This window comes from Nelumbo lutea, chromosome 7, assembly GCF_056320005.1.
Source record: "Nelumbo lutea isolate HS-2025 chromosome 7, American lotus-T2T, whole genome shotgun sequence".
NCBI lineage: Eukaryota > Viridiplantae > Streptophyta > Magnoliopsida > Proteales > Nelumbonaceae > Nelumbo > Nelumbo lutea.
The window spans coordinates 55,897,110-55,919,668 of NC_142690.1; the positions used below are offsets into that span (position 1 = coordinate 55,897,110).

At 43.8% G+C, this 22,559-nt stretch overlaps 1 protein-coding gene across 4 annotated transcripts in view; it reads right to left on the reverse strand.

The window, feature by feature from the left end:
• The window catches only part of LOC148846487 (ATP-dependent zinc metalloprotease), a 32,615-nt gene extending 20,680 nt beyond the window's left edge, over positions 1–11,935 (reverse strand). The window contains exons 1-4 of one of the 4 annotated variants that reach the window (XR_016102598.1): positions 11,700–11,838; positions 11,242–11,568; positions 10,396–10,455; positions 9,784–10,032 (exon numbers count right to left, since the gene is read on the reverse strand). Coding sequence is in view for 2 of the 4 variants with exons in the window: in XM_088956222.1 (XP_088812348.1) it covers positions 9,784–10,032; positions 10,396–10,455; positions 11,242–11,689 (757 nt within the window). In the remaining 2 variants the exon portion in view is untranslated. Of the gene's footprint in view, positions 1–9,783; positions 10,033–10,395; positions 10,456–11,241 lie in introns of all 4 variants that reach the window. The other 3 variants (XM_088956223.1, XR_016102597.1, XM_088956222.1) reach the window with 3 other exon arrangements.
• Positions 11,936–22,559: the final 10,624 nt, after the last annotated feature.

Genomic DNA, 22,559 nt, shown 5'->3' on the forward strand with positions numbered 1-22,559 from the left:
CAAACATGTATCCTCACCAAATGAGTCAAAGTCGGATCAATCACTTCATACATCTTGTCCTAGTGCCCCTATTTCCTTACCCCCTCGTCCTATCCATAATCCCAAAGTGTATCAAAGGCAGAGATCCAGGAATGAGCAAGTAGTTTCATTTACAACAGATGAAGCTCATACATTCCCAATCACAGATGAGATAACAGGTACTGCTTCAGCTCCTTTGGATCATCATTCCCAGACCTTGATGTCCCCATTGCTGTTAGGAAAGGGAAGCGGAAGTGTACTGCACATTGCATTTCCAAACACCTTTCTTATGACCTGCTTTCTCCTTCATACTTTGCCTATCTCTCTTATGTTGCTTCTAACCCCATTCATAGGTCTGTCTCAGAAGCTCTTGGGATTCCAGAATAGAGAGATGCCATGGAGACCGAAATGGATGCTCTACATGCAAATGGTACTTGGGAGGTGGTGGATTTGCCTGAAGGGAAGGATCCAGTTGGGTGCAAGTGGGTTTTTACCATTAAATACAAGGCTGATGGAACTATTGAGAGGTACAAGGCCAGACTTGTTGCAAAAGGCTACACAGAGACATATGGGATTGACTACCTGGAGACTTTTGCCTCTGTTGCCAAGATGACATCTGTGAGGGTTCTTTTATCTCTGGCAGTTCACTTTGATTGGCCTCTCTATCAGTTAGATGTAAAGAATGCATTTTTGAATGGTGACTTACATGAGGAGGTCTACATGTGTCTTCCTCCAGGGATGTATGGGAAAGATATGCAAGAAAAGGTATGTAAATTGAAGAAATCTCTTTGTGGTCTTAAACAATCTCCTAGAGCCTGGTTTGAGAGATTTAGAGCTGCACTTGTTAAATTCGGCTATGTTCAAACACAGTCAGATCATAATCTGTTTGTGAAGAAAAGTAGAACTCTAGCAGTGTATCTCATTGTGTATGTTGATGACATTATAGTGACTGGTGATGATGCCTCAGGCATTCTGGCTCTTAAATCTTTCCTCCGTACAGAATTTGAGATTAAGGAACTGGGGGAGTTGAGATACTTCCTTGGCATAGAAGTTGTCAGATCCAAGGATGGGATTCTTATTTCCCAAAGGAAATATGTTCTTGATTTGTTGTCTGAAACTGGAAAACTGGGTGCAAGACCAGCTGCAACTCCCATTGATATGAGTCACAAACTTTCAGCTACAGATGGAACTTTGTTGGAAGACAAAGGGGTTTTTCAGAAACTTCTTGGGAAGCTTCTGTACCTGTGCATGACTAGACCAGATATTGCGTATGCTGTTAGTTGCATTAGCCAATTCATGCATGCTCCTAGAGATACTCATATGGCAGTAGTAGAACGGATTTTGTGCTATCTGAAAGGCTCTCCAGGGAAAGGAATCCTATTTACCAAGCATGATCACCTGAAACTTGAAGCCTATACTGATGTTGATTGGGCTAGAAATATTGATGACAGAAGATCTACTTCAGGATATTGCAGTCTAGTGGCTAGTAATGTTGTCTCTTGGAGGAGTAAGAAACAATCTGTTGTGGCCAGATCCTCCGCAGAAGCAGAGTATAGAGCCATGGCATATGGAGTCTCGGAATTGTTGTGGCTAAGGTCCTTAATGGAAGAACTTGGGATTGATCATGACAAACCCATGATGTTGTACTGTGATAACCAGACTGCCATCAACATTGCTCACAACCCGGTACAACATGATCGAACCAAACATATTGAAGTTGATAGACACTTTATTCGAGAAAGAGTCTCCTCCAGAGAAGTGTGTCTTCCATTCGTTACTTCTGAAGGACAATTGGCAGACTTTTTCACCAAGGGCATTTCCAAGGCAAGGCTTCATCATGACACTGGCAAGCTGGGCATGATTGACATCTATGCTCAGCTTGAGGGGGAGTGTAGAGAAGATGGGTCGAATGGCCCATAGGCTGTTACTGTATATTATCTTTATGTTCTTCTCTGTAATGGGCCTTATTCTGAGCCCATACTCTTCTATGTTCCTTTTTGTAATTTCTTGTCCAACTAAGGACCTCTCTTGTAATCACTAAAAGATTAACTTAATAAAAGAGTATTAGAGTGTTAGAGGGAGGTTAAGTTCGAACTCCTCATCCTCTAACCTTTCTTGCCGCAGCTCTCTCTTCTTCCCTAATATTCTCTAATCTTCTCTTGTTAGTTTTTCTTTGTTTTCTAGCACAGTCCCTACTTCTAGGATTGTTTTTCAACTGTTTCTTAGAGGAAAAATGGGGAATTGATCCCTATTTTAAAAAAAGTCATCCAGTGAGAAGTCTGAGAAAAGTTCCAAAGTCTTCACCTAGTGTGCTACTCTAACCATGGTTTTCAAACCACCATTGTCCTGGAGGTTGGACTGTTCGGCCCGGGAACTGTCCAGGCAACCAGTTTTATTTTACCCCAAACATGGTCCCTGACCAAAAACCGTTGAATTGGTCAAGAACCCGTTGACCTGGGTAGTCGACCCATCAACCCGTTCAACAGTTTTTGGCTGCTCTTATTTTAATTAATTTTTTAATTTTTTTGTCAGAATGGGCTGCCTGTTTGGACCAGATGGTCGAACTGTCGGCCTGGAAACCGGTGACTATAATGGTTCCGGTTACATGTCGTTTTTTAGAACATTGACTCTAACTGTAACAGTCTCCAAGATTGCTTCCTTGATTCTTTCACTTTCATCAAAGATTCGTAAGTTCCTTTCCTCCCATATTATCCACATAATCATTGCCCTTGCACACTTCCACAAGATTCTACCTCCTCTCTTTGTGTTTTGTTGAAAATATGGGCTTAAGAGTCTTTCCAAACTAACAAGAGGGATCCACCTACAACCAAAAAGAGAGCAAAACCATTCCCAAATACAAGCAAAAGGATAGGAGATTAAGAGATGGAAAGCACTCTCACCATTTTGTTTGATCAGTAACTCAAAAGGAATTTATTAATTTTAAAAGAAAGTTGATAAACAAGACATTGTGGAAAATACAGAAGACACCAGAATGGTTCCAGTTACATGTCATTTTTTAAAACATTGACTCTAACTGTAACAGTCTCCAAGATTGCTTCCTTGTTTTTTTCACTTTCATCAAAGATTCTTAAGTTCCTTTCCTCCCATATTATCCACACAATCATTTCCTTTGCACATTTCCACAAGATTCTACCTCCTCTCTTTGTGCTTTGTAGAACAGATGAGCTAAAGAGTTTTTCCAAACTAACAAGAGGGATCCACCTACAACCAAAAAGAGAGCAAAACCATTCCCAGATACAAGAAAAAGGACAGAAGATTAAGAGATGGAAAGCACTGTCACCATTTTGTTTTGATCAGTAACTCATAAAAGGAATTTATTAATTTTAAAAGAAAGTTGATAAACAAGACATCGTGGAAAATACAGAAGACACAAAGTGTCTAACACCCCCCCCCCAACATATTACAGCTGAGCCCAAAGCATACTCTGTCTCTGAACCCCTTGCTTAGCTAGACCATCTGCCAAGCTATTGGCAAATCTTCTAACCCAATTAACCTAAATAAGCAAGCCCCTAAAGAGCCATTTGAAACGCCTAAGGACATTCCTTAGATGCCAAGATACTCCCTCTCCCTTCTTTAGCCATTCTACAATTGTTTTGGAGTTGCCTTCAATAATTAATCTTTCAATACCCAATGCTTTGGCTTTCTCAACTCCATAGAGCTGCCAAGAATTCTGCAGATGCCACATCACCTTGCTCAATTGAACCTGAGAAGAAAGCATATATAGCACTCTCACCATTCAACTTACACAAAATGCACCAATTAAGAGATAAGCACCAATTTGATCTTGTCTTTTGCAGCAAATCACTCGTATTGATGCTCCCATGATAAACTTCCCAATTGGGGGGATAAGGGCACACCAAACTTCTTTAACAGGGAAGAAATGGAAAGGGGTTGTGGCCACAAGGGTAGAGAAGAAAGATTTACAAGTAAATGACCTAGAGGAACTGAGATCCCACACCCATCTATCATCAACTAACTCATCAAAAACCAGGTTATCCATGATATTCAATAGGTTAGACACTTATAGGATTTTAGACTCTCTAAGGTTTCTCACAAACCCCAAATTCTAACCCTCCCTAGAGGAGAAGACCCAAAGAAATCTGACACAAGTTTTTCTTTAAAGCTTGAGAGAATATAGAGAAGGGAACACATCTTTCAAAGGGATATCCTTAGTCCACACATCTTCCCAAAATCTAATCCTATTACTAGAAGACGGATCATACCTGATATGCTCAAGAAATTGAGGAAGAATACCACGCACTGCTTTCCATAATGCAGCTTGGTTAGCCCTTTGTAGAATATCGACATCCCATTCATTCCTATTACTAGAAGACGGATCATACCTGATATGCTCAAGAAATTGAGGAAGAATACCACGCACTGCTTTCCATAATGCAGCTTGGTTAGCCCTTTGTAGAATATCGACATCCTATTCATTCCTAGAAAGCCCATGAATACTTGAAACCACTTTATTCCACAATCTATCATTTTCCAAGGGGATGCACCACAGCCACTTACTTAAGAGAAAGGATTTTCTTACTAATGTCTCCTAGCCCCAGCCCACCCTCTTCCTTCCGTTTTACCACCTTCTCCATCTTACCAAATGATCCTTTTTTATGCCTCCCAATTCCCACAAGAAGTCTCTCATCAATTTTTCTACCCTGCTGAGGCATCTTAAAGATAGGCATGAAATAAATAGAGAGGTTTGCCAAAATTGATTTAATCAAAGTAATTCTTCCCCCTAAAGAAATGTAATTACCTTTCCACCTAGCTAATCTTTTCTCAATTCTTTCCACAATTGGATTCCAAAAGCTAACAAACCTAGGGTTGCCACCTAAATATTTTGAAGGCCACTCTCCTCTTTTACATCCCAAAATCTCTGCAAATGATCCTAACTCCTCTTCATCAACATTTACACCCTCCACCACACTCTTGTTCCAATTTATTTTTAAGTTAGACATTCTTTCAAAGAGGCTTACCACTAGCTTCAAATTTCCAATCCCATTTGTGCTTTCCCCAGAACAAAATAAAATTGTCGTTTGCAAATTGGAGATGGCAAACTACCACTCCATCCCCTCCCATCACCCATCCTTGTCTCCTTGTATTATCCCTAGAAATCAACCTACTATGTTATTGATCATCATTAACAATATGTAAACAAACTTATATCAGCTCTAAACCCAAATATTTAGTTAACATCTTTGAAGATTCATAGAAACACCTAATTATTTTTTAAAGATAAATAAAGAAGAAAATTATTAAACTAAAGAAAAAAGACTACAAAAAGATGATAAGACATCACCCAACACCAACAAACAACCAAATCAGCCCTAAAAACTAACAAAACCACCTACCACAAACTAGACACAACATGACTCTCACAAGCAGCCACAAGTAGGAATGGCAATGGGGCGGGGCACCCCCTCCCCGCCCCGTCCCTAGTGGTAGGGCGAGGCATCAACTCCCCATCAAGAACGAGGAATCCCTGAATTTTCCCGTTCCAAGGTAACTACTTAAAAATTATCTATTTTATGGACAATTTACACACAAGATATAGGAATTTTAGGGTATTTTAGGAATTGAATTATAATACTATTGAAAGCTTATATTTTCCTAAGTATAGTTACTGCAGGGGTACTATTGTACTTTTACCCTTTAATTTTTGGTTGTTGTCGCCCTAATATATATAACAAAATAGCTAGCGCCGCAAGCATGCTTTTGACTCTCAATCTTTTCTCCTCTCTTCTGCTCTCTCTCTTCTCTCTCTCCTCTCTCTTCTCCTCTTCTCTTCCACCACTACACTGATAACATGGTATCAGAGCAGGACTGTTAGATCCGAAAGAAGAAATCGAGCACAGCTTCCCTGTCTTCTCCATTCGCCAGATCCAAATCCAGATTCATTGAAGATTCAGATCTAGATTGAGATCAAACTGAAGTACCCTCTCCCTTCTCCTTTTTTTATTTTTTCTGGCCGTGTGCCAGAACAGAACCTGTATTCATGGGCCTAAAAGCCCATTTCGAACTGGGCTGATATGATCAATTGAATAAAGGGGCGGATCTGATATTAGATTAGCAGATAGGATAGGGTCTTAACCCTATCCACTCAGAGAGTCCAGATCTAAATACAGATTCAGATATGGAAACCTCCTAAAAAGATTAGGAGAGGGCTGATCTAATCTGCGGATGAGATAAGGGTCTATCTTTATCATTTAAAGGAATTCAGATCAGAGTCCAGATTTGAATACAGATTCAGATATGGAAACCTCCTAAAAAGATTAGGAGAGGGCTGATCTAATCTGCGGATGAGATAAGGGTCTATCCTTATCACTTAAAGGAATTCAGATCCAAATATGATTTGGATCAGCAACTCCTAATGGGATTAAGAGTTTATCCCTTTAAGGTTATAAAAGGAGGAGGGGGCGGCAACCTCTTTAGATGATCACACATCCTCACACTCAGAACATCTGCTGCCTCCTTCCTGCTGCCACCGCCGCCACACTACCAGTTCGATCTCCTCTTTCAAGCAGGAACGATCAAGATTGGATATTGATATCGGCCTTTGGAGAAAGGCTGGTTTGAAGTTGTGCTCACAGCCTCCAGTGAATTCTTGCGAAGGGTTCAGCTCGTTGGACAAACACTGTTGATTCTGCTCCAACATTCACTGTGTCATCTTTAGTAGGAGCGGTCTTTGGAGTCTTTCTTTGGGCATGAACACCTTCATTGGGAGATATTGTTTCTCCGTATCAGGTATAACTCTCTCCTGCTTCTGGTTTCAAATCTGGTTCGATTTAGGGTTCAAGATTGATCCTTGAAAATGCAGATTTTCTAAAACAGGGAATGTGATTCCCAAATGAGGGGAGAGGAAATTTTTGAAATTTCGCCCAACCTTCTTGCAGGGTTCAGCCATCCATATGATGGATCTCTCATTCCTTCAACCCCCCCCCCCATATCAACTTTCCTTAGAAAATATCTAGTCGATCCCTCTAATACATAAAGTAAAACCCATTCACTTGCCCTTCTCATATACAGAAAATAAAACCTGTTCACTTCAGTCCTTCATCAATTGAAAAACTAACCCATTCACTTCCCTTCTTATATACAGAAAACAAAACCCATTCACTCTAGTCCTTCATCATTTGAAAAACTAACCCCCTTTTTTTTCTTCACGCACGACTCTTTTTGTCTTCTTCACCCTCTTGTTGACTCCAACGGTCCAACCTCAAATAAGTCTCCCCTCAATCTAGCAAAATACTTTGAGAACAACATAATTCGATTTATTTTTTGGTGTCTAAATATTTTAATTGTGTTGGGAATGACCTCAAAATTCTTCTTCTCCCCAAGATTATAATTAATCCTTTCAAGTTCTAGAACTGCATTCTACAACTGTAGATTTATCGATATGATTCAAACTGTCGTCAGAACCTTCAACAAATTACCAAAAGTTTCTTCCACTTCCTTAAAGGCCTTCCTTGTAAACTCCTCATGCCCCAAGAAAAATAAGCCCAGTATTTTGCTCACATCCACCTTTATGTTAATGACCATTTACAAATCAGCTTTTCTATCAATTTCATGTGTTTCATCCAACATAACTGCGCATTCCTCCTCTTCATTTTCAGCTTCCAAGCCTTCATCAATAGGTTTCATTCTATAAGTCATTTTTCTTTGGTATACCCTTGTTCCTTTATCCAACCCATCCTTTTCCTGCTGCTTTCCTGATTTATCCTCCTCTTCATTTATGCCCTTCCTAATGTCCCTTTCCACCTTTTTGCCTTTTCCTTTTCTTCCAACCTCTCCATTGTATGTTCTACTCCATCTGCAACGACCGTAATAGATCAATTTTAATTCCCCATTGTCCTCTTGCAGCCTGCTGCCAAAAAGAAAATCTTGTAACTCGCTTATAACCTCCTCAGTTCCCTGAGAATCGTCAGACAGGTGCCTATTAACAGTCATCCCCACTTCCTCCCACCGAAAACTAAACAAAGAGGATGGTGATGGACCAGAAGAGCCGTCCATCAACACCCTCCCTTGTCAGTCACGTGATTGTTTTAAAGCCCATAAGCCTCGTCTCTGTTCAAAGGGCTACATACATATGACCCAGGTTCTTTGACCAACCCAACATCCGTTGGCTTCATAGAAATAGCCAAATTAATACTAACCAAATCAACCAAGTAAACTAATAGATTTCTCTGGAGCAGATTTAAATTTTTTAATCATTTAAACCATAAATTTGCTTTTGAAAATAATGTCAAAGAAGTAGCAAAGCAGGAGCTCTGCCAGTTCGTCCTCAACAGCATTTCTCTTCTTATATTGAGTTGTTATTATAGAGGGTGGACCAGCAACTAATTGACTGGAAATATCATCCCCTGACATATGCCAGTTAACTGGCCTATTGTACTTTTGGTTATGCCCTTTCTTCAAACCTACTGATCATTAGCCACCAACATTTGAAGTTATTAGTTCATATCTTGATTTTTCTTCACAGCAATGTGGATGGAATAACCTGACTGGAGCAATTCAGAAGTTGGGAAAAGTTTCAGACATTGTCACTAAAGTCAGGAGAGACTTTAGATATTTCCCAAGTATAGCACAACTTGCAAATAAGAATTGGGAAGGAGTGTTTAAGCACAAAGAAGGAAGATTAGACACTAAAGAAAAAAAGAAAGGGATATATATTGCTAGGGAAATGGTTCCAGAAATTCCCTAAGAAATATCAAGCTATTTAGCAATCCAGTGACTAGAAGTGAATATTAAGTTGTACTAAAATGGTTGGGGATGTTGAACCTTCTGAGTGTCATTCTTCATTTTGCCATTATTGAAAGACCACAGGTTCATTCACCGACTTTTTCAACTCAGAAAAGTATTATGTGGTTACTGGTTACATGCAACAAGGTTAGAGTCTGCAAAGATCTTCAATGACTACATGTACAGGAGAAACATGTAATCGGATTGCTCCATCTTGTTTAATATAGCCTCCTACCTTAGTTATCAAAAGAAAATGTTAACACAACATTTATGACACATTTCCTGGCATCGGAATCCAAAAATGTTGGGTTTGTTCTTCTAAGGTGGAGAAGAGTTCACCAGAAGAGCTTTCTTGGTTTTGGAATCCAAAAAACAATCGGATATAGAATCTGTTGAAGATAGCAGCACTTATGATGAACCTTTGGAGGATGTAGAGGAGTGATTGTTTGAAGCAAGGTTGTAGGATGGTGGGGGGAGTCTATTTTTTCAATTGGGATAGGCCTCTTGGGTGTCGTTTTTGTTCTTGTTGTCTTAGGCGGCTTATGTCCTCTTGAGTTTGTGGTGAATGTTCCTTGAATTGTTGTTGTAATTTGTGAGGAAGGTGGAAGCTGATTTTTTTTTTTTTTGGTGTGTGTGTGGGTGTGGGTGGGGGGGGGGGGGGTTCCTTTCTCTCAGGTGATGTCTTATCACCTTCCTTTGTATCTTCTTTTTTATTTTTAATGAATTTTTTATTTACTACAAAAAAAGACACATTTCCTGTTTCTAAATGACCAAAGTTTCTAGCAAGACCAATTTATTGAGCCTTACATATATCTGCATATTATATTGTTACTTGTTGCATTGTAATCTCTTCATTTTTTTTCTTTTTTTTTGTCCTTTCATTGTCCCGCTATTTTATCTTCATGTTTTATCAGACATTAGCATACTGTTTTTGTTCTCACCATTCCCTTCATTTGCAGCAATAATTTTGGTTATTAATCAAGAAAAGGAAATAGAGATTACCTGTAAGAAGATGTCCTGCTTCATGTACTAGAATTCGGCGCCTATATGGAGGCCAATAGCTTGAAATTTGAGCCAAACAGCAACCCCCAAGGAAAATAGAGTCTAGCATGGCTAGCCCTAATATAGCTGCAAGGTTAGGTCTAATATCTATTCCTTGAGAGAGTAAATAGGATACTCCACCAAGAAAAGCAACAAGAACAAAACTAGAGCTTCCAGAAAGACCCCACTTCTTTGGAGAAAGCTTAGACACTGCAAAAGATAATAAGGCACACTTGAGTGGGTATGCAACCATAAAAAGCATTAAAAGTTGTCATATATGAGTAAGAAATGAGCATGGTAGAAGTAATAAGAAATGATTTTAGCACTAATAATTTAACAGTGGAAATGGCATTGAATAGAATGGATTGGTGAAACAGGATTCATGTAGTCGACCCCATATAGTTGGAATAAGGCATGGATGATGATGAAACATAAGTAACTTGACCTTGAGGGCCACTGTATTAATGCAAGGAACACCAAGTAGAAATTGTGTTCTAGTTGATGAAAGGTATGACAAACACCCAAAAAAAAAAATCATTAACTTTTGAAGAAATTGAATAAAGGAATTTTCACCTTCCAAACCAGTGGAAGACTTCAAAACTGTTGGAGTAACATCTCTTGGTCCCTCTAAAACTGCAGAAACGTGTAGTCAAAAGTAAGTATAAAAAGTGATTCTCATGCTTATGTGAATGGCAAATAAACCTTTAAGTTAGTAAATTTACTTCTATGTCGTGTGCATGTAGATACATAGGCAGTTCTTCCCCAAAATTATGAGTTTGTGTTTTCAAGTACAGTTTGAACAATAAGAAAGTGTCCTAGCATTATATCTTTCAATTAGAATATTGTAGAAGAATAAAAAATTTCTGTATCTTTTCTTCAAGGTGCTAAAGAACTGCTTGTATCTGTGGTAGAAGTACAAGACATCGATATCAAGAACAACAAAAAAAAAAAAAAAAGAAATAGAGAACAAAAAGAGAAAAGCAAAAAAAAAGGGACATATTAAATATACACTCTTCTAAGAATTCATAAGAAGATCCCTACAGAAAAAGAAAATGAAAAACAAAAATCTGTGAATAAACCAACCTTCATTACAACTCATTCAAAAGTAAACCTAAAGTCATCTCGTCCATGGCGTAGACAATTGCTCAAAGATAAAACTAAATTAAATAATCCAAGTTTCTGAAATTACTTAAACATACCATAAACCAAATACTTATATCATCAAAATGCCCTATAGAATCCGATGGAGAGGAGCAAAGAAAATGTCAAGCTTGTCGAAAATGCAACAAACAGAAAATAAATGAAAACCCATTTCAAAGACGTCGTAAATTTCACGGCAAACGATAAATTCCCTGTTCAAGTTCCCTGAATCAAAACAATTAACACTGGAACAGACAATATAAATTAATAGAAAAATACCAATGTTCCTGCATTTTCCGAAACTGGGCAAGAATCCTCTGTCCCTAAGAAACGCATAAGCACTACCCACAAGCTTCATATCGTCCGCATTCAAGCAGGTATCCAAGACTTCCCAATCCCTCTCGGACTGAAACAAGTCTAGACCATTACCCGGAGAAGAAACTGAAGAAATCAAGGAAGAAGAAGAAGATTCAACAGATAAGCTTTCAAGTGACTTTAGGAGTCTGAGAGCTCGTGCGAGGTCCTTTTCTTTCACTGCATCTTCGTATTCTTTCCATTCTCTCAGAGCTCTGGTTCTTAGCCTTCCCCAGTGAGAGGCTTTTGTCTCTGTAAAATAGCCGAAAATAAACAATGAGGTCGGAGAGAGGTGCAACTTGGAAGAGCGGAGAGTTGCGTGGGAAAATTGGGGTGAGGTTGTGAGGGAGAGAGCAGAAAAACAGAGTGCCATGGGAGCTCACCAGTCACCACAAGCGAACATAGAGAAAACGAATTCTGAGGAAGGAAATTAGATTTTAACGGCCGAAAGTCAGCGAATAGACGGCTCAGTACACCGTTTGGTTAAGATCTTATTCCTCGCTGTCTGTAAGCTGGCCAAAGATGTTGGCGAATCACGTTGAATGGTTTTGGGTAAATTACACTATTTTCAAGATAAATTTCTTAAATTATCTTATCCAGCTAATTGACTAAGTGTACCGAAAATCGAATAAGGCTACTTTTACAGTTTTATAATAATTGATTAATACTTCTCTTACCGTTAACATAAATACAAAAAGATTATTTTACCCTTTATGCTTCTTCAAAATTTCAAAATAAAACAACTTAAATGGAAAAGAATCTCATACTATGTTTCCAATCAAAACTGAAATTATAGAATAATTTACTGAAAGACCAGAGAGCGAAGAGGGAGGTCTGAGAACGGAGAGCGTAGGTTGGGAGAGAGAGAGACGGAGGCAGAGGAGGAGGTCTAAGAACGGAGAAAGGAGAGAGAGACCATAGGCAGAGGGGGAGGTCTGAGATGAAGAATTTAAAGCGTAACTTTTGATGACGCTCTAGAAGAGGACGATTGAAGTGGGTGATCATACTACTGGGGTGTTGCTGGTGATGATTCACCCATCACAACTGTTGATGCTCGGATTGGTCGAGGACAACAAAGTAATTTTGTCGCTGGGCTTTAGAGGTGGGCCAAAGGCTTCGAGGATTCGGAGACGAGGCGTTGAGGCCGAGGGCTACAAGCCTAGGCTGATCGTGTACCGAGTTTCGTAGAAGCTAACGGTTGGTAGCTGAGGTGCTGCAAGAGGATGTCAGAGGCCTCGGGTGAGAACTCGAGGCGGAGACTCCGACGGTCAAGTCAGTACAACAGTATGAAGAGGGGAATTAAGTACAGATGAGTAGACCAGTTCATGGGTCGGGCCGGGTCGGGCTTTCACTCTGTATTAACAGATTTTTCTAAGGCTCGAGCCTGAGCCCGGCCTGACCATCGGGCCTACAACTTGGGCCCAAGCCCGAAATTTATCCCATGTTGTTACTACTGCTAAAGCGGCAAAATAGAGAGAGAAATAGAGAAATTATAAAGAAAAAAATAAAAAATGTATATATTAAATTATAAATATATATATATATATATATTTCAATAAATATTATATTATTTATATATTTTATTGAATATATAAAATACATATTATGTATGTTATAAAATATATAATGCTAAGTCGGGCCGGGCCGGGCTTCAACCGAGCTTTTTTGACAAATCCCGAGCCTGGCCCAAAACACAGTCGGGCTTATTGTGTTAGGCCCGAGGTTAGGCCCATGGGCCTAATTACATGACCAAGCCTGACCGGGGTGCGAGTCGGGCCATCGAGCTACCCGGCCCATGAACAGGTCTACAGACAAGGGCTCCAAGGAGGCTACTCGTAAACGTTGAATTCCCAAAGTGACTGCACTTAAGCTTTGTAGTTGGACCGGATTTTAGGATCAGGATTCCTCACCTGGACGGGGGTACCCCCTATACTTGAGGCATCTGGAGCTGGTGGAGGTGAATGCCTAAAATGGGAGTCATACAAGGGCAGTCAGCGAGCTCTGTGGGGACACGTGGGCACTCCGTGATTGGCTCTGTACAAGGGGTGCAGGGTAGCCCCATTATGGCGAGCCGCGTCCCTAGTTCTAGCATTTGTGGGCTGGGCCTCCCAACCCAAAATGGGTTGTGTTGGGCCACCCTACATCACTTGCCCCCCACTCCCGATGTCGAGGTAAAGAATTTGGCTTTGGCTTATGGGAGTAGTAATGGTGAGCGCCAGTGGGTCCGGCAATTGAGGTGTACCCTGTAGTGGCGTTCTCTTTCGCATCTCTGTCTGGTTCATCTTCATAAGTTGGGTCAAAGCTGCAAGCGATCCACGACAATGCTGCTTCGGTCAAGCGACCGGGGGACGTATTCTGCACGGGTCCATGTGTTGGGAGAACACCCCGTGTGCGGAACTACTTTCCGATCAAACCTATGTGTGCGTTCACACGATCGGATCACATAAACTGGTGGGTCGCAGTGGGCGGATGCGCTAGTTCGCCTCAAGAGTCATTTTGCCTTCCGAGGACGAGCGCTCAAGGGTGCGGTGTGGTTGGATCACAGGTGCGGAGGTGTTTTGCGTTCGTTAGATCTGAGACGATCCTAGCCATCACTAGCGCATCATTTTGCCTTCCAAGGCTGAGCATTACATGGCGCGCTACAGTTGGGTTGTAGAGGCGGTGGCTTATCAACCGTTGGATCTCGAGATATCTGGGTCGTTCATTCTACTTTAAATAGGGCCCTTTACAGCAGCATTCTTGTCATTTGCCTCTAAGTGCTTTTGCTTTCGAGTGAACTCAGCTCTCAGATTCTCCAATCTTCGACACTTCATTTTCACTTCTTCTTCCTCCACTTCCCTTTAGGTAATCTCGAACGATGTCTTTATCAAATTCTGGACCTGAGTGCTATGATCTTCTAAATGAGTTGGAGGGGAGCCCACCCGAACCCCTTCTCCCCTTTCTCCTTTAAGTTCTTTTATCCTTGTTCCCCTTCGACAAGAGGTTGAGGTGCTTCAGAAGAGGGTAGCCTCAAAGGGCGCCGAAGGCAGTCGTCGAGGCGATGACCCTACCTACGAGAGCACCGTATCCGTGACGCTGAGAGAGTCTAAGGGGTTCTCCCAAGTCGAGGGGGAGGAGACCCCAAACCCTGTCTCTGGGACGAGGGATGCCTAGGCAATAGCCAAGACCGATCTCCTATGCCTAGGATTTGAAAATTCTCTAGATGGGGATCAGGACAAGGCTCTGGCGAGGAAGTACTTCATCCCCTCATCCTATGGTATGAGGGTGCTTGAGGTGGGCAACCGGCCGTGGACTCAAAAGGCGGGGGAGATCTGCATTTACCAACACTTTCTTCAATTCGGTCTTTGGTTCCCCCTTCATCTGTTAATCCCTGAACTGTTGAGAGCGTATGGGATCACCCTTAGCCAGCTGGTGCCCAATGCCGTTAGGACCATAGTGGCGATGTTGGTGGTGGCTCGGTTCCAAGGGGTGGAATTGACGCCAAAGCTTTTTTCGAGCGTTGTTTGTGTCGAGGAAGCACTCTTCCGAAGATGAGATGTACTATCTTCAAACCCAAAGGACCAAGCTTGTAGATAACCCCTCTTTCGTGCATAATTAGAAGGGTAAATTTTTCTTTTTGTCCTGTCCCGAGGGCTAGTCCTTTAAGTCAAGGTAGGGAGAGGTTAGACAGGCTATGGAGAAGAGTATTCCCCTGCTCAGGAGTGAGGAGAACGATGATCTTAAGTGGTTGCTCAACCTAGGGAGAGTCCGAGCCCAGCCTTTGGGGGAAGAGGAGGTCCCACTAGTCTTTGCAGGACTCAACCCTACTCCCCTTGGTAGGAGAGGCCCTGTAGTCCCTTAACACGTTCCCTCATCCTCTTCTTTGCACTGTGTTACTAACAACTTTATTATGTTTGCAGAGGTGCCAATGGACGCTCGGAAGACCGTGATAGAATGTGCTCGTGCGATGTAGAAGGAGCGGGTGAAAATGCCTCAAAGGCCTTCTGAGGGGGCGCCAACACCAAAGGAGAAGGTCCCTGCCCCTGTGAAGGGGGAGGGGTCCTCTCGTCACATCCCCGCTGAGGGGACAGCTTCACAGGTTCCTGCCAAAGGGACTACTCTAGTAGCTTCTACGAAGGGAACAACTCCATAGGTCCCCACTAAGGGGAATAGGCCCGTTGAGGAGGGCCAGATGAGGCATGAGCAATAGGTGGCACCAAAGCCAACCAATGGGTTGAGGAAACCCACCCAAGAGAACGAGGCAGGGCAAAAGAGGCCGGCCAAGAAGGCCGTGGGGGATCTGCCGCCACAAAAGGTGACCCACGCCGAAAGCTTGGCAGGGGATGCCCCGAGGGGGCCCATAAGGAGCGAATAAGGTCGTCCCTAGTGGAACATCCGCGAAGGGGACTCGATCCATGAGGAGGGGGTCGGTCAGGCCCTAGTGAGTGGGGCCCTTCTCTTGCGGGATCGCTTTCAGATGCTGGTTGAGGTAACACTTGTTCCTTTCTCCTCACGATTACTTGCTTTTTTGCACGATACTGATCATACCTTCCTGTAGGTCTGCCTCCAATTCGTTGGCCTTCGTTATCGATTGAAGCTGACCTTGGCCCAAATGGACAAGCTGGAGGAGGAGAAGGGGAAGCTCTAGCAAGCTACTGCCACCGTCGAAGAGATGTACCATAAGTTCCGGTAGAGCCTTATCGACAAGCAAAAGTTCCGGATGGAGACTGAGGCGCAACTAAAGGAGGTGTAGGAGAGCATCTCCAAAGAGCATATGGAGAGGGCCTGCGTTGGAAGCCTCTCACTGAGGTTGAACGACACTTCAAATAGGCCAAGGGAGATGCCGCCGAGGAGGCAGTCAAGCAAGTTGTGGAAGCTAAACAAAGAGCTGTCATCGTTGAGAAAAGGGCCAAGGAAGCAAAGAAACGAGCCAAGGAGCTAGCCGATCTCGCGCAGGGGGCTTACTTGGATGGGATTGAGGACACCAAGATGGCTCTCACGGCGATGCTTCCCGACTTCATTGCGGGATCTTTGAAGTTGATCCCCGACTCTCCCGAGGAGGCTACCAACTCTGCTCTTTCCCCCCTGATAGGTGGCGAGGCCTAGGCAAGGCTTTTCTTTTTCTCTCTTTTTTTGACATTGTACATGCGTTTGGCCTTGGGGAACGTGAAAGAATTCTTGTAAAGCCATTTTTTTAATGTAATGAGAATAAGTGGCATTTTTTGAACCTCATTTCGAGCATTTGTCTTTTGTTGTATTCTTTTTCCTTTGCTTGTTCTGTTGCTTTATTTTTCCGCCAAGGGGTCCTTGCCCCTCTCCTAGTAAAAAGATCACAGGGTGAGACACTCTAAGTATTTACTCAAGAGAGGCCAAGGTGGTGTACAATGGGGGGAGTCCAAGGCGAAACAAGAGCTTGCCTGGTCCTCTTCCTTTACTTTGGCTTATTATACGCGTGTCTTAGATGTGTAGCGGAGGGCGGCCAATGTAGAGTCGTATGATCGAAGTGTGGCTCGCCTGGATTAATCTCCTCTGAGTGTTCACTTAGGTGAGGCCGAGATAAGATGACATGCCTGATACTTAGGCAAAGGCAAGATGACCTGTTGAGCCAAGGATAGGGTCGAGGCAGAGCTGAGGCTCACCTAGCTCTTATTTCCCCGAGTGTTAAACTTGGTGAAGCCAATGAGGCCTATCGTACGGGTGGAGTGGCCAAGGCAGAGCTGAGGCTTGCCTGGCTCCATCTCCCCAAGTCTATTTCAATGAGGTCTTATGCAATGTCCTAAGGAAGTTTTCATCCTTTGCAAATAGCGCTAAGTGTGAAAGTCCAAGAGTCTAGCCGTCACCGCCGAGGTGGGGCATTGAGGCGCATAAGGCCTCGACCATCTTGGTATATTCTGACGCATCATTTGGCTAGGGTGTTTGCTACTTAGTCATTTAAGTCTTAGTGACGGTCCAGCAAGAGGGCTCTGCCCTCTAGGGAGGCCATGCGCTTCTTCCAGTCGTAAAGACAAAGAGTTGTAAGAACTTAGTAGGTACACACACTAAGTGTTGAGCCAAAGAAGAATTTGCTTCATTCATTCAATTATTCCAAAAAGACATTACAATTTCTTGTAGTACATCCAGAGATTCTCTAAGTTCCACGTCTGAGGGACAAGTCTTCCATCTAGGTGTTCTAGGCAAAAGGTGTTGGGGCTGACAAATTGTCTGATCTTGTAGGAGCCTTCCCAGTTGGGACCCAACTTTTCCACCCCAGGTTCAGGGATCATGACCTTCCTGAGGATGAAATCTCTTTCTTGATAGTGCCTTTCTTTTACCCTGGAGTCGTAGTAACGGGCCACTCACTGATGGTAAGCGTCTACCCTCACTTGTGCTTATTCTCAAAGTTCTTCCAGCAGATCCAAGTTTGCTTTGAGGGCTTCGTTGTTTTCGGCTTCGTTGTATGCCTTAACTCAGAGTGTCTACTGGCCAATTTCTACTAGGATCACTACTTCCATGTCGTAAGTCAAGCAAAGAGGGTTTCACCCGTGGTTGTCCTAGGTGTGGTTTGGTAAGCCTAGAGTATGCTATTTAGTTCGCCTGCCCATAGGCCCTTTGCTCGATCTAACTTGGTCTTCAGCCCATCTAGTATCGTCCTATTGGTAACCCCAGGCAGGCCATTGGTTTGAGGGTAACCTACCGAGGTGTATTGTTGTCTTATGCTGAGGGAGGCACACCACTCACGGAACTTAGCATCACCAAACTGTTTCCCGTTGTCGGTGACCAGCATGCAAGGTAGGCCAAAGCGACAGATAATGTTTTTCCAAAAGAAGTTTTGGATTGCTCAGGTCGTGATGGTGGCCAGGGGCTCGGCTTCTACCCACTTGGTGAAGTAGTCTACGATGACAACAAGGTACTTCCTGCCCCCCGTGGCTTGAGGGAAAGGGCCAAGGAGGTCCATGCCCCACTTGGCGAAGGGCTAGGGGTTGTCGAGGGTCAAGAAAGTGGTGGCTGGTTGGTGGCACAAGTTGGCGTGCCTCTAGCATGGTTCACATTTTTGCACCAGTTCAATTTCGTCCTTTTGGAGTGTCAGCCAGAAGTATCCTTGCCTTAAAGTTTTTTGGGCTAGGGCCCTCCCGACGAGGCGATTGTCATAGATGCCTTTGTGAATTTCTTGTAGCATGTACTCGCCCTCCTTTGGACGGAGGCATCGGAGGTAAGAAAAGGTGAATGATCTTTGGCATACTTTTCCCTCCAGCAAGGCATAGTGGTCTGCCTGACGTTTGAGTCGTTTTGCCTTGTTCTTATCTCCGGGCAGTTGTCCTATTGATAGGAAGTTGGTGATAGGATCCATCCATGACAGCTCGACCTCTACTGGGAGTACTTGTAGTTCTTCAATTGAGGGCAGAAGTAACTTCTTGACATGCACAGTTCGGTTGAGGACTCCGCTCGAGGTGCCTTCCAACTTGGAGAGGGCATCGACTCTTGTGTTCTCGGCTTGCAAAACTTGTTGCAAAGAGAAGCGCTGGAAGAAGTGGGCTAAATCTTGGACTTTAGCGAGGTACTTGGACATGATTTGTTCTTTGTCCTCGTACTCATCGTTAACTTGATTCACCCCCAGCTGAGAGTCGCTAAAGGCTTTGACATGTAAGGAGCCGAGGACCCTAGAAAGTTGTAGGCTAGTGAGGAGGGCCTTGTACTCGGCTTCGTTGTTTGATGCTAGAAAGCCAAACCTTAGCGCATACTCTAGGGCAACATCATCTGGGTGAGAAGAATGAGGTCTGCTCCACTTCCTTTAGCATTAGAGGAGCCGACAATAAAGAGCTTCCATCGAGGGTGAGCCTCATCGTCCATGTGATTCCTTTCAGCGTTCTTCGGGGTCTAGCGAAGGGCTCAGCTAAAGGTGCATTCCACTATGAAGTCTGCAAAGGCTTGTGCCTTGATTGTGGGTCTCGAATGGTACTGGATATCAAACTTAGAGAGCTCAATGGCCCACTTTGTCAGGCACCCCGAGGTCTCGGGCTTGGCCAGGACAACCTTGAAGGGTTGGTTCGTGAGGACCACTATTGAGTGTGCTTGGAAGTATGGTCTGAACTTCTTAGCCGAAACCACAAGGGTGAAAGTCAACTTCTCTATCTTAGGATACCTGGTTTCGGCGTCGCAGAGGACCTTGCTGGCATAATAAATTGGTTTCTATATGTTGTCTTCCTTGATCAAGACTAAACTAACTGTTTCATCCCCGACTGAGATGTACAGGTATAGGGTCTGCCCCCAGTCGACCGAGTGAGGAGAGGAAGCGAGGTAAGGTATGCCTTGAGCTCGTCGAAGGCATACTAAAATTCCTCCGTCCATTGGAAATTTTTTAACTTCTTGATGGCACGGAAGAAGGGTAGGCAGTGGTCGGCTAACTTTGACATGAAATGATTGAGGGGTGCTATCCTATCGGTGAGTCTTTGGGTTTCCCTCATTGTCTGGGCAAGCACCATATTCAGTATGGTTTGTATCTTCTCAGTGTTAGCCTCAATGCCTCTTTGAGTGATGATGAAGCCCAAAAATTTGCCTGATGTGACGCCTAAGGCAGAGTTGCTGGGGTTGGGCTTCATATTGTACCTCCGCAAGGTGTCAAATGTCTCATCTAGGTCCGAGATATGGGTCTCGACCTTCAGGCTTTTTACTAGCATGTCATCCACTTAGGCTTTGACGTTCCTCCCTATTTGATCATTGAACACCATGTTAACAAGTCGTTAGTAGGTGGCCACAACATCTTTGAGCCAAAGGGCGTTACTTGATAGCAATATGTGTCGTGCTTAGTGATGAATGAGGTCTTCTCCTCATCGTCTAGGTACATCTTTATTTGGTTATATCCGAAGAAGGCATCCATGAAGCTGAGTAATTCATACCTTGTAGTGGCGTCAACAAGGTGGTCTATCATCGACAAAGGAAACCTATCCTTAGGGCAGGCTCGGTTGAGGTCTGTGAAATCAACACAGATCCGCTATTTCCCGTTAGCTTTCTTTACCATAACCCATTTGACAACCAATTAGGGTAGTTTACCTCTTAGATGAATCCGACGTCGAGTAGCTTCTCAACTTCCTCTTCTATGGACTTCCATTATTTCGGTGCAAAGTTCCTCTTCTTCTACCAGACTGGACTAGAGCTCGAGTCTACACTCAGCCTATGAGTAATGTCCAAAGGGTCAATTCTAGGCATGTTAGCGGAGGACCAAGCAAAGACGTCGACAGTATATCTAAGGAAGCTTACCAGTTCGGATAGGCTCTCGGGGGGAAGGTTGGACCCGGCGCGGACAATTTTTTTGGGCTCATCCTCATCTAGGAGGACTGCGGCGAGGTCCTTGGCCGGTTGGCCTTGGCTTACTGGTTCCTCCCTGAGGTCGAGGCCCTCTAGTGGTAGAGCTTCTTTATTCTTGCCCTTCAGTGCTGCAACATGACATTGGAGGGCAGCATGTTGGTCCCCACGAATGATTCTGAAGCCTTGTTTAGTGGGGAACTTGAGAGTGAGGTGGTAGAAGGAGATGGCTGCTCGGAGTGCATGAAGGGTTGGTCTTCCCATGATTACGCTTTAGGGTGAGCTGATCCTTACGACCAGGAACCCTGTCATCATCGTCACCTACCGGGGCTCCGTCCCTATTGTGACTGGTAGGGTGATCTTGCCCTCTAGCTTGACAACATTGCCGGAGAAGCCAACTATTGAGACATCTGCTGGCTAAAGACGCTTCGGTGCTATATTCATCTTCTCAAAAGCTTCGTAGAAGAGGACATCGACCGAGGAGCCGTTGTCAATGAGGATCCTCTTAACTATGAAGTTTGCAATGATGGCCAAAACCACCAAAGCGTCATCGTGGGGGAATGCTATCCCCTTCAAATCCTCGTCCATGAAGGAGAGGGACTCTTTCTGCTTCTGCCTCTTGGGGGCTGGCCCCTAGACGTTTAGCTGCATGGCGTAAGCTTTGCGAGCCGAGGCTGAGGCTCCGCCCAAGGCCATTCCTCCGGCTATGACGTCGATGATGTCACCTATTTGCTGATGCTGCTAAGAGGACAAGATGCCAGCCTTGCCTCTAACGTACTGCTTATGGTGGCCTTGGCGTATGAGGGACTTTATTTCATTCTTGAGATCATAGCACTCCTCGGTGTTGTGACCAGTGCCTCAGTGGAATTTGTTGCACTTTTTTGTGTTTCCCCTTCAAAGATTTTTCTTCAACTTCTCAAGCCACTTCATGAATTTCTCCTCCCCGATTTGTAACAGAATTTGCATGCGAGTGGAGTTGAGTAGCGTGTACTGGTTGTAATCCAGGGCCGAGGCTGGTGGCTTCCTGCTGTTGTTGTTGCTGCCATTATTGCGGTCATGGTCTCCATTCTTTCTCTTTGTTTCTGGGGCTTCGTCTCGATGCTCGGTGATCCTTTCTTGAACATCACCAGTCGAAGCCTCTTCGACTGCAATGTACTTCTAGGCCCTCTCAAGGAACTCCGGTTTTGTCTTTGGATGGCTTTTGGCGATTGAGCACTTGAGGGCCAAGCCAAGGAGGAGTCCGCTAATGGCAACGTGCATGGAGACCATGGGGTTGAGGTCGTGGACCTCGAGCTCTTCCTTCTTGAAGTGGTCAATGTATGCTTGTAAATTTTCTCCTCACTTCTGCTTGACTGTCATTAGCGAGACAACACTCTTCTGGGGGCATCGGCTATTGATGAAGTGGGCGAGGAACAAGCTGGAGAACTGCTCCAATGAGTTAATGGACCGAGGTGGGAGGCTTGAGAACCACCGTCGAGCAGCTCTCTTGAGGTTTCTTGGAAAGTTTGGCATTTCAAGGCATCGGAGTATCCATATAGGATCATGAGTGCCCTGAATCCCTCTAGGTCTTTGTTCCCATCGTACATCTCCAAGGTGGGAGCTTTGAAGTTTGGAGATAATGGCTCGACGATGATGTCAAGGGAGAAGGCATCCATTCTCCCCATAAAGTTACTCTGTTCGGTCGAGGTGTCAATTTGGCCTTCCTTGACTTGTCGGAGTTCGGCTTTGATAGCACCGAGCTCTGCTCGCAGTTCAGCAAATTGAGGGTCGGGCATGGCCTGCGCGCCATCCTGGTCTTTGCGAACACGGTGGATGCGAGCAATCGACGAGAATGAGAGAGAAATTTCTCTATTTATATTCACATTGAGCCTGATTTTATATTCGATCAATCAACAATGAGTTCAACAGTTGAATGATGTCGACGCATTTGGTTGGAGTTCCCTCTCTCTCTCTCTCTCCTTTTTCAACCTCACCTTCCCTGTTTT